Source organism: Eimeria necatrix, genomic scaffold (genome assembly GCF_000499385.1).
Source record: "Eimeria necatrix Houghton genomic scaffold, Enh_scaff99, whole genome shotgun sequence".
NCBI classification, from domain to species: Eukaryota; Apicomplexa; class Conoidasida; order Eucoccidiorida; family Eimeriidae; genus Eimeria; species Eimeria necatrix.
Window position 1 is genome coordinate 68,220 of NW_013651809.1, and position 9,684 is coordinate 77,903.

The 9,684-nt window shown below is 57.2% G+C and overlaps 3 protein-coding genes across 3 annotated transcripts; 1 reads left to right on the plus strand and 2 right to left on the minus strand.

Moving 5' to 3' along the window:
- Positions 1 to 150: 150 nt before the first annotated feature.
- Positions 151 to 363, plus strand: ENH_00085830 (hypothetical protein, conserved; the record flags this gene model as incomplete). Its single annotated transcript, XM_013577971.1, has 1 exon — positions 151 to 363. The coding sequence occupies one exon, from the start codon at positions 151 to 153 to the stop codon at positions 361 to 363; it is 213 nt and encodes a 70-aa protein (XP_013433425.1).
- A 1,841-nt stretch (positions 364 to 2,204) lies between these two features.
- ENH_00085840 (hypothetical protein, conserved) lies at positions 2,205 to 3,161 on the minus strand (the record flags this gene model as incomplete). Its single annotated transcript, XM_013577972.1, has 1 exon — positions 2,205 to 3,161. One exon carries the CDS (start codon positions 3,159 to 3,161, stop codon positions 2,205 to 2,207), a length of 957 nt encoding a protein of 318 aa, XP_013433426.1.
- A 2,430-nt stretch (positions 3,162 to 5,591) lies between these two features.
- Positions 5,592 to 8,176, minus strand: ENH_00085850 (ribonuclease II RNB family protein, putative; the record flags this gene model as incomplete). Its single annotated transcript, XM_013577973.1, has 4 exons — positions 5,592 to 6,425; positions 6,689 to 6,812; positions 7,066 to 7,313; positions 7,454 to 8,176. 4 exons carry the CDS (start codon positions 8,174 to 8,176, stop codon positions 5,592 to 5,594), a joined length of 1,929 nt encoding a protein of 642 aa, XP_013433427.1.
- Positions 8,177 to 9,684: the final 1,508 nt, after the last annotated feature.

A 9,684-nucleotide genomic window follows, 5' to 3' on the forward strand; every position in this document is an offset into this window, starting at 1 on the left:
TTTTGCTGCTGCTGGTGGCCACCCCAGCAACGCTGCAGCACCGACAGCAGTAGCGGCAGCAGCAGCAGCAGCAGCAGCAACCACAACTGCAGCAGGAGCCGCGACTGCTGCATGTGTTCAGGGAGACACACAGCTTCTAAGCTCGCGAAGATGAACAGCAGCAGCAGCAGCTGGAGCCAGCCGCCTGCTGCAGCAGCAGCAGCAGCAGCTGGCGAGCAGCAGCAGTCCTCCCCAGCGCACGAGCCTCTGTCTGCTGCACTTCTAGCAGACACAGCAAAACGCATGCAGCACGCAGACTCTTTCTGGGGGCAGCTCGAGGCAGCAGCAGCAGCAGATGTGGGGCCCCAGAGAGCGAAACGGTAAGCTGCTGCCGCTCCTGCTGCAGCAGCTGCTGCTGCTGCTGCAGCTTCTGCTGCAGCTACTGCTGCAGCTCCTGCTGCAGCTTCTCTTGCAGCTACTGCTGCAGCTCCTGCTGCAGCTCCTGCTGCAGCTTCTGCTACAGCTCCTGCTGCAGCTTCTGCTACAGCTCCTGCTGCAGCTCCTGCTGCCGCTCCTGCTGCAGTTCCTGCTGCAGCTCCTACTGCTGCTGCTGCTGCTGCTGCTGCTGCAGCTTCAGCGCCGCTTCCGCGGCGCATGCATGCGGCATCTGCATAATGCATTACATAAATTATGTTAATGTATTTATATTTTGCAATTATTCAAATTATAAATGCATTTATGCAAATTATAAATCTTCTTTTCTTTAAAAAGTGCACTGTGGTGTAAATACTCTCCTGGTGTTCCTGCTGCGCCTGTGTACACTGCAGCGTATGTTTGCTGCTCGCTTCTATTTCTATTTGCTGCTGCTGCTGCTGCTGCTGCTGCTGCTGCTGCGGCAGCTTGAAACTATTTAGGACTTCTTCTTTTTATTATTCTTTTTGTTCATTTGTCTGCTGCAGCAAATTGTTTTTCCGTTTGTGTCTTTTTCTTTTGCTGCTGTTTATATATTCAACGATGCATTTGTGGTTTGCTGCAGTGGTGCGTTTCTGGCTGCGGCCCTGCCTACCAACCCTAAACCCTAAACCCTAATTTAGGGTTTGGCTGCCTGCGTTTGCTGCACAGGCTCGTCGAAGTCTTCAGGCGCAGCCACAAACAGAAAATTGACGCCACAAATTTAGAACATGCTGAGCAGCTTGCTGCTCAGATATTTTCCGCGCTGCAGCAGCAGCAGTAGATTTGCTGCTGCTGCAGCCCGAGCAGCAAAAGCTGCAGCAGCAGCAGTAGCTTTGCTGCTGCTGCAGCGCGAGCAGCAAAAGCTGCAGCAGCAGCTGCTGCTGTGCATTCGGCGCCAAAAGCGGCCGCAGAGATACTCTCCGCCATGCAGCAGCAGCAGCAGCAAACAGAACGTTGAGGGTGCAGCAGCTAAGCCAGCAGCAGCAGCAGTTGCTGCTGCTGCTGCTGTTGCTGCAGCGCGCCGCGGACGGACAGCGTCGGGCTCTCCTGCTGCAGCAGCAAGTGCAGCAGCAACAGCAGCAAGTGCAGCAGCAACAGCAGCAAGTGCAGCAGCAACAGCAGCAAGTGCAGCAGCGCAGCAGCTTCCCAGTACGTAAGCCAAGAAGTTAAAAGGCGAGAGGACAACCCGCCTGTCTGTCTCTGTTGCTGCTGCAGCAGAAAGGCAGCAGCTGCTGCAGCAGAAAGGCAGCAGCTGCAGCAGCAGAAACGCAGCAGCTGCAGCAGCAGAACGCAGCAGCTGCAGCAAAGGCACCCTTTTGCCGCAGCACAAGCAGCAGCAGCTGCTGGAAATAGGATTGTGCTGCACTGTCTGGCAGCAAGCAACTCTCCCAAGGGAGGATCTGCTGCAGCAGCAGCGGCAGCTGCAGCAGTTGCTGCAGCAGTTTCTGGGCAGCAGCTGCAGCAATTGCTAAGGCAGCAGCAGCGGCGTTGCTGTGCTGCTGCTACGCACGCAGCAGCAGCAGCTGCTGCTGCTGCTGCAGCTGGTGCACCTGCTTTTTCTTTGCTTTTTACTATTGTGGCAGCAGCTGCGGCTGCTGCAGCGGGCCTTCCATCTGCTGCTGCAGCAGCAGCAGCAGCAATCGCTGCAGATGTAAAGCGCCCAACTACTCCTGCCATTATTTCTTGAACGCAAAACAGCAGCAGCAACAGCAGCAGCACCGCTGCTGCTGCTGCTGCTGCTGCTGCGAGCTCTAGTGTACAGACACCGCAGCTTAGTCAACACTCATAGCGCCCTGCGACGCCTGAGACATCGTGCGCGGCAGCAGCGAGTCCTCTTCGTCTTGCTGCTGCTGCTGCTGCTGCTGCTGCTGCTGCTGCCGCTCTTGCTGCTGCTGCTGCTCGAACGGCGTGGGCAGCAGCAGCTGCTGCTCCGAGTCTTCTGCTTCTGGCAGCAGCAGCATGCCGTCCCGCTCGAAGGCTGCTGCTGCAGTTAGGCCGTCGAGGCCCGTTTGCTGCTGCTGCAGCTGCTGCAGCGCAGCAAGGGGGTCTGAGGGCTTCTGCAGCTGCAGCAGCTCCTGCTGCTGCAGCAGCGGCGGCAGCTGCAGCAGCGGCAGCAGCTGGTTCTGTACGTACGGCACAAGGGCCATGCAGGAAGTTGTGGGGTCCGGTGGGGGCGGAGGCCCCACTGCGGGAGCTTGTGCTGCTGCTGCTGCTGCTGCTGCTGCTGGTTCTGCTGCTGCTGCTTCAGCTGGTGCAGGTGCTGCTGCCGCCGGGGCTGCTGCTGCTGCTGCTGCTGCTGCTGTTTGCAGCTGCGTGTCTGCTGTCTTGAGGCGGCTAGACTTCGGGAAGAAAACCTCTGAAGATAAAGATCGCTTGCGATTGGAGGACACGCAGGGCTGCTGCTGCAGCTGCTGCTGCAGCTTCTGCTGCTGCTGCAGCTTCAGCTGCTGCTGCTGCTGCTGCTGCTGCTGCTGCTGCTGCGGAGCGGGCTCAAGAGGAGGGCTTCTGCCGCGTCTTGAGCTTCCCCCCTCGCTCAGCAGCCGCTGCCGCTTCGACTGCCCCAGCGGTAGCTGCTGCTGGTGCTGCAGCTGCTGCTGTAGCTGCTGCTGCTGCAGCAGCAGCTGGTGCTGCAGCTGCTGAGATTGCAGTGGTGCAGCAGCAGCAACGCTGGGGTGTGGCGGAGCAGCATCAATTATTGGAGATAGGCCCCGCTTCTGAGCTGACGGCATGTTGCTGCCGTTACCGTTGCTGCTGCTACTGCTGCTGCTGCTGCTGCTGCACTTCCAGTGGACCTGCTGCTGCTGCTGCTGCTGCTGCTGCTGCTGCTGCTGTTATTGCTGCAGAAGGGTTCCAGGCCCTAACTGCCACTGCAGGTGCTGAGCTTTCTGCTGCAGCTGCGCGCGCAGCAGCAACAATGACTCGTGCTGCATGCTCCTCCCAATAGTTCGTTTTCGCCTTTCGCTGCTGCTGCTGCTGCTGCTGCTGCTGCTGCTGCTGCTGCTCCTTTGGGGGCAGCTGGTGCTCTTTCCGCAGCAATAAGCCACAACTCAATGTGTAGCCTGAGGAAGGCTGTTCAGCAGTAGAAGCAAGCAGCAGCAACACACAACCCGGCAGCTGCGCCCCTATTGCTGCTGCTGCTGCTGCTGCTGCTGCTGCTGCTGACGGCACAGCAACTCGAGGCCTAACTTGTTTTTAAGCAGCAAAAAGAAGAAAAAGGTCTTTAGAAAAGAAATGAAAACTCACAGACAATTAACTGCAGCCTTTGGGCCAAAAGACTGCAGATTCTGGGGGGCAAGCCCAGTGCCTGCGGCCGCTGGTGTTCCTGCTGCTGCTGCTGCTGCTGCTGCTGCTGCTGTTGCTGCTGCTGCTGAATGCAAAGTTGGAGTTCCCGGAAAACTTCTTCGTTATTTTAATGGATATTTGCTTTTGCTGCTAGTTAGAATCTTAATTTGTCTGTGCGCAGCGCAGCAACGGGGGGCCCCCCAGTGTGTGTCAGTTCATTTGGACTGCTGCTGCCTGCTGCTGCTGCTGCTGCTGCTGCAGCTGCTGCTGCTGCTGCTGCTGCTGCTGAGGTGTGGGGAGTACTTACACCGCAGAGTCCTAGTAAAGACAGCCCCTGCAGGCTCTTTGAGGTCAAATATACGGCGGGGTGTATCAGCAGCAGGAGGCGCAGCAGCAGCAGCTCCGGGAGCGCTGCAGGTGCAGCAGCAGCAGCAGCCGCTGCTGCTGCTGCAGTTGCTTCTGCCTTCCTGAAACTGATATGAAGGACTTATGAAGCTTTCGCAGCTTCTTCAGTCCCCCGGAGCTGCGGTGTCTGTACACCTCAAGGTAGCCACTGCAGCACGAGCCCGCAGGTTGCAGTGTACGTACACCTCAGCAGCAGCACTGGGCAGTGAAAAAAAAGCAAAAAATGGAATTTTAATTTTGTTTTAAAGATAAAATAAAAGCCCCACTTCCTCCAATTAATTTAAATTGAAGAAAGGACTCAAATTTGAATCAAAATGTCCATTTTAGTCAAAAGCATTTGACCAAAACTAACAAAAATAATTTCCAAAACTTCCAAAAAGACCAGCAAAGGCTCTCAGGCAAATAAACTCGAAAACTAAAAACAGCTCAACTTCTAGTATACATACATATGTACAGCATATCATATATTTATATATATCTGTATTCATATATATACTTCTATGTGTATATATATATGTATAAATATAATATATGCATCTAAATATATATATATATATATATATGCATCTACATATAAAAATATAGATATACGTATTATATGTATACATATATATATATCTACATATATGTATATATATACATATAAGTATATATATATAAATACAGGGAATATATGAGACACATTTATATGATTCAATATAACCTTAAAATTGCACTTCTGCTTTTTTCTTTAAAAAGTCTTTTTTTCTTTCGGCGCTAAAAAGCAGAGGTGACCCTCCTTCGCAAATCCAGGCGCATGCACTTAATGCATGCAAGCGCATGCAAATGCATGCATTTGCATGCAAGTGCATGCAAGTGCATGCAGTGCATGCAAATGCATGCAAGTGCATGCAAATGCATGCAAGTGCATGCACTGCATGCAAATGCATGCATTTGCATGCGCCGGTGCTGCTGCTGATTTTCAAATTTAGTTTGGCGACGCCCAGGGAGTCTTTGGGGAAAAGAGCTGCTGCCTTGTCTATTGCACATTAATGTTGCATTTAATAAATTTAATTTTTGATTATAATGCATTTTTAATTTGCAAATGCAATGCATGCATGCGCTCCAGGCTGTGCATACACCTCAAAAGGCACAGACAGCAACTCCCCGCAGGTTGCCAGCGCAGCAGCAGCAGCAGCAGCAGCAGCGCGTCTGCTGCTGCAGCGCTGCAGCGGCAACGGCAATGCATCTGCTGCTGCAGCAGGCGCAGCCGCAGCAGCGCCAGCGCGTCCGCTGCTGCAGCTGCTGCTGCAGCAGGCGCAGCCGCAGCAGCGCCAGCGCGTCTGCTGCTGCAGCTGCTGCTGCAGCAGGCGCAGCCGCAGCAGCGCCAGCGCGTCTGCTGCTGCAGCTGCTGCTGCAGCTGCTGCTGCAGCAGGCGCAGCAGCAGCAGCGACAGCAGCAGCAGCAGCAAACCTCAAGGATCGAAGCAAAGCCTAACTGCCCACTGGCGCTCCCCCGGCAGCAAAATGACACGCACTGCTCCAAACAGCTGCAGCACAGCTTCTTCTCCTTGCTGCAGTCCGCTGAGGGGCCCCGGGGGCCCCCGCAGCAGCTGCGCCGTGTCCTCGTCCACAGGCAGCGCGCACGGCGGTTCTTGCTGCTGCTGCTGCTGCTGCTGCTGCTGCAGCATCCTCTAAATCAGTGCCATTTGCTGCAGGGTCCGCCGCTGCAGCATTGCCACCTTGAGTGCAGGCTGCTGCAGCGTCTGCAGCAGCAGTTCCCGCTGCTGCTGCTGCTGCTGCTGCTGCTGCTGCGCTAGGAGAAGCAGCACTGGCTTCGCTTTCGCTGCAAGCAACCAGCTCGAGCCCGAGGGTCAAAAGGCTGCAGCTGCGGGCCTGCCGCAGCAGCGGCACAAACAGCTGCAGCGCGGGCTGAGTGGGGGTGTCTTCTTCCGCAGCAGCAGCAGCAGCAGCAGCAGCAGCAGCAGAGCTGGTTGCTTCCTCTGTGCCGTCACTTAGATCCGGCAGCTCCGTGGCCTCATTTGTTTCCTGCGCCTCTTCGGCTGCATCAGGTCCTGCTGCTGCTGCTGCTGCTGCTGCTGCATCTGCGCCTGCGCCTCCTGCTGCTGCTGCTGCTGCTGCTGCTGCTGCTGCTGCTGCTTCGGGGGGCCACGCAGGGGGCACGTGTATGTGGGCTATGGTGGCGTAGCCGTACTGCAGCCCCTGAGGATGAGCAGCTTTTAAATATTCATTTAAATACCAAGAAGAAAAAGACAATTGAGCATCTTCTGCTTTTCGTTTGCTGCGGTTGCAGTGCAGGCAAGTCACCTGCAGCAGCCGCAGCCACAGCCGCAGCAGCAGCTCTGCAGCAGCAGCTGGAGCGAAACCAACAGCAGCAGCAGCAGCCACAGCCGCAGCAGCAGCTCTGCAGCAGCAGCCGCAGCGGCAGCGAAACGAACAGCAGCAGCAGCAGCCACAGCCGCAGCAGCAGCTCTGCAGCAGCAGCCGCAGCAGCAGCGAAACCAACAGCAGTAGCAGCAAAACCGCAGCAGCAGCAGCAGCAGCAGCAGCAGCAGCAGCAGCGACTGCACCTCCAGATCTGCCAGCGGCTCCATAATGCTTTTTGCTTGCAAAATTCGATGAACTAAAATGTCTGCGTAGCGCCGAATGGGCGAAGTGAAGTGGAGGTACACCGGGAGAGCCAGACCCCAGTGCCTGCAGCAGCAGCAGCAGCAGCAGCAGCAGCAGCAGCAGCGCAAGTGCGACGTCGCAGGTAACGAGTTGAAGCTACAGCTAGCTCCAGCAGCTGGAGCAGCAGCTGGAGCAGCAGCTGGAGCAGCAGCTGGAGCAGCAGCTGGAGCAGCTGCAAACCGCAGTGGAGCACGCAGCAACAAAAGCTGCAGCCCCAAAAGCACTAGCAGCAGCAGCAGCAGCAGCAGCAGCAGCAGCAGCAGCAGCAGCATCCTACTCCGCGGAAAGCAGTTCTTCTGGCTTTTCTGTGTTGAGAGCTATGTCGGGCAGAGGCAGCGATCCGTCTGCAGCGATTTCACTTGTGCGGTCCTTGTCGCTAATGCTGCTGCAGCTGCTGCTGCTGTTGCTGCTGCTGAGGTCCGCAGCAGCAGCAGCAACAGATGTTGCTGCTGCTGGCGCCACGACTCTGTGGCTGGGGACGTACTCGGCCGGCAGCAGGTCCTTAAGACAAGCGAAGCACAAGGCCTGAGCAAACCGAAGCAGCGCAGCAGAAGTAGCAGCATGCAGCAGCAGCAGCAGCAGCAGCAGCAGCCCACGGCACAGCAGCAGCAGCAGCAGCAGCCCACGGCACAGCAGCAGCAGCAGCAGCAGCAGTATGTGCGGACCCCGAAAGTCTGAGGAGACATTCGAGAAGCGCAGAAGTTTAACAGAAGCCCTAGGGAGACAGCGTCGGGTTCGTTTCCACCGTCGCTGGAGTCAGCAGCAGCAGCAGCAGCTGCTGCTGCTGCTGCAGGACCTGCTGCTGCTGCTGCTGCTGCTGCTGCGGGAGCCGCAGCTTCGCCAGCTAGTTTGTCACTGTGAGCAGCAGGCCCTTGCGCATCAGCTCCCTGACTCTCCTGAAGAAGCGCAGCAGAGGCGTCTACCTGCGTCTGCTGCTGTTGCTGCTCGTCTTGCTGCTGCTGCTGCTGCTGCTGCTGCTGCCTGAGCTGTGCAGCAGCACGGAATTCGCGTGCCAAGGAGGGGCCAATTAGCCGCAGCACTCGCTGCGTTGCTTGCGCGTTGCTGCTGCCATGTCTCCGCACAACACCCCCAAATACTAGGGGTGACGCTGCTGCTGCTGCTGCTGCTGCTGCTGCTGGTGCTGCTGCTGCAGCTGCTGCTGCTTGACCTTCAACCAGCAGCTCCTCCGCCTCCTGTTGGTCGGTTATACCTCTTGCGTCAGCATAAGCAGCTGCAGCAGCATCATTCGCAGCTGGGCTTGCGGCTGCCGCTGCACTTCCTGCTGCTGCTGCTGCTGCTGCTGCTGCTGCTGCTGCTGCATGCCTGCTGTCGCTGACAATGCGAGCAGCAACAACGTGGTTGGCTAAAACCATCGCCTCCTCCACCATGGAGTGAGCCCACGGCCTTTGCTCCCTCACAACTCTCAGGCGCAGCGGCCCGCTGCTGCTGCTGCTGCTGCTGCTGCTGCTGCTGCTGCTGCTGGGCCGTTCGAAAGAAACGCTCCAGCCGGCAGCGGCATTTAGCTGCAAGCTGCCGCTGCGGCTGCGCAGAGCTGCGCGGTTTGCTGCCAGGTGGTGCAGCAGCAGCAGGTCCTCAGCAATTCCCCCTGAGCAGCAGCAGGCCCAAGAAGCAAAACTAATGCGCAACAAAGCATCCTGCAGCAGCAGCAGCAGCGGCACAAGCAGCAGCAGCAACAACGGCAGCAACAGCAAGACCGTCAGCAGCAAGATCAGCAGACGCAGCAGCGGCAGCAGCAGCAACAACCGCAGCAGCAGCAGCAGCAGCAGCAGCAATGCTTACCTGGAATGCCGTGTTTGCTGCCTTCCTCTCTTATGATGCCAATGGCGTCAGCCACTTCCATGGGGGAGAAGTTTGCTTCCTGCTGCTGCCGCTCCAGCTGCTGCAGCACCTGCTGCAGCAGCTGCAGCTGCTCACCTCCGGACTCACGTTGCTGCTGGCCCTGCTGCCGCTGCTGCTGCTGCTGCTGCTGCTGCCGGCGGGCAGCAGCTATCAACTGCTGCAAGTTTCTTGCAGAGAGAAGGCGAAGCAGCTGCGGGGACACCAGAGGGGAGGAGTACGGCGGTAGCTGCTGCTGCTGCTGCTGCTGCAGCAGCAGCCGCGGGTGCTGCTGCTGCAAGCTGCTGCAGAGAGATTCCAAGTATTCGTCTACTTGAGAATAAGTCAAACGAGCGCTGCAGCAGCAACAACGAGAGAATGGGATGCACCGGCTTTAGCTGCTGCTGTTGCTGCTGCTGCTGCTGCTGCTGCATATAGTGCGCCCACAGCAAAGGAGCTGGCAGCAGCAGCACCAACTATGTAGACAGCAGCAGCAGCATCGGCGAATACAGCAGCAGCAGCATCAACATAGTAGCCTCAAAAGGCTAGTGAACAATTGCTGCGGGCCGCTGCAGCGGGAAAAGCGGCAGCCGCAGCAGCAGCAGCAGCAGCAGCAGCAGCAGCAGCATCTCCCCCGGCAGCAACCCGTTGCCGCAGCAAGAGCAACGACAAGGCAACAGGAACAAACACAACAGTTCCCGCAGCAGGAACAGCAGCAACAGCAAGAGCGGCAGCATCAGCAACAGCAGCACTTCTAGTGTCACCAGAAACTGCAGCAGCAGCCACTGCAGCAGCAACAGCAGCAGCAGCTGCATCAATAACAGCAGCAAAGACAGCGACCCCAGAAGCAGCAGCATTAGAAGCACTAGCAGCAGCTGCAGCCCCTAAAGAAGCTGCAGCAGCTGCTGCAGCAGCACCAACCCCAAAACAGGCAGCAACAGCAGCAGCAGCAACAGCAGCAGCACGAGCAGCAGCAGCAGCAACAGCGTACGCAGACTGAATAATGGTGGGGGCCTCTCCCGCGCTGCAGAGGCCGCCATCAGCAGCAACTCGACAAAAG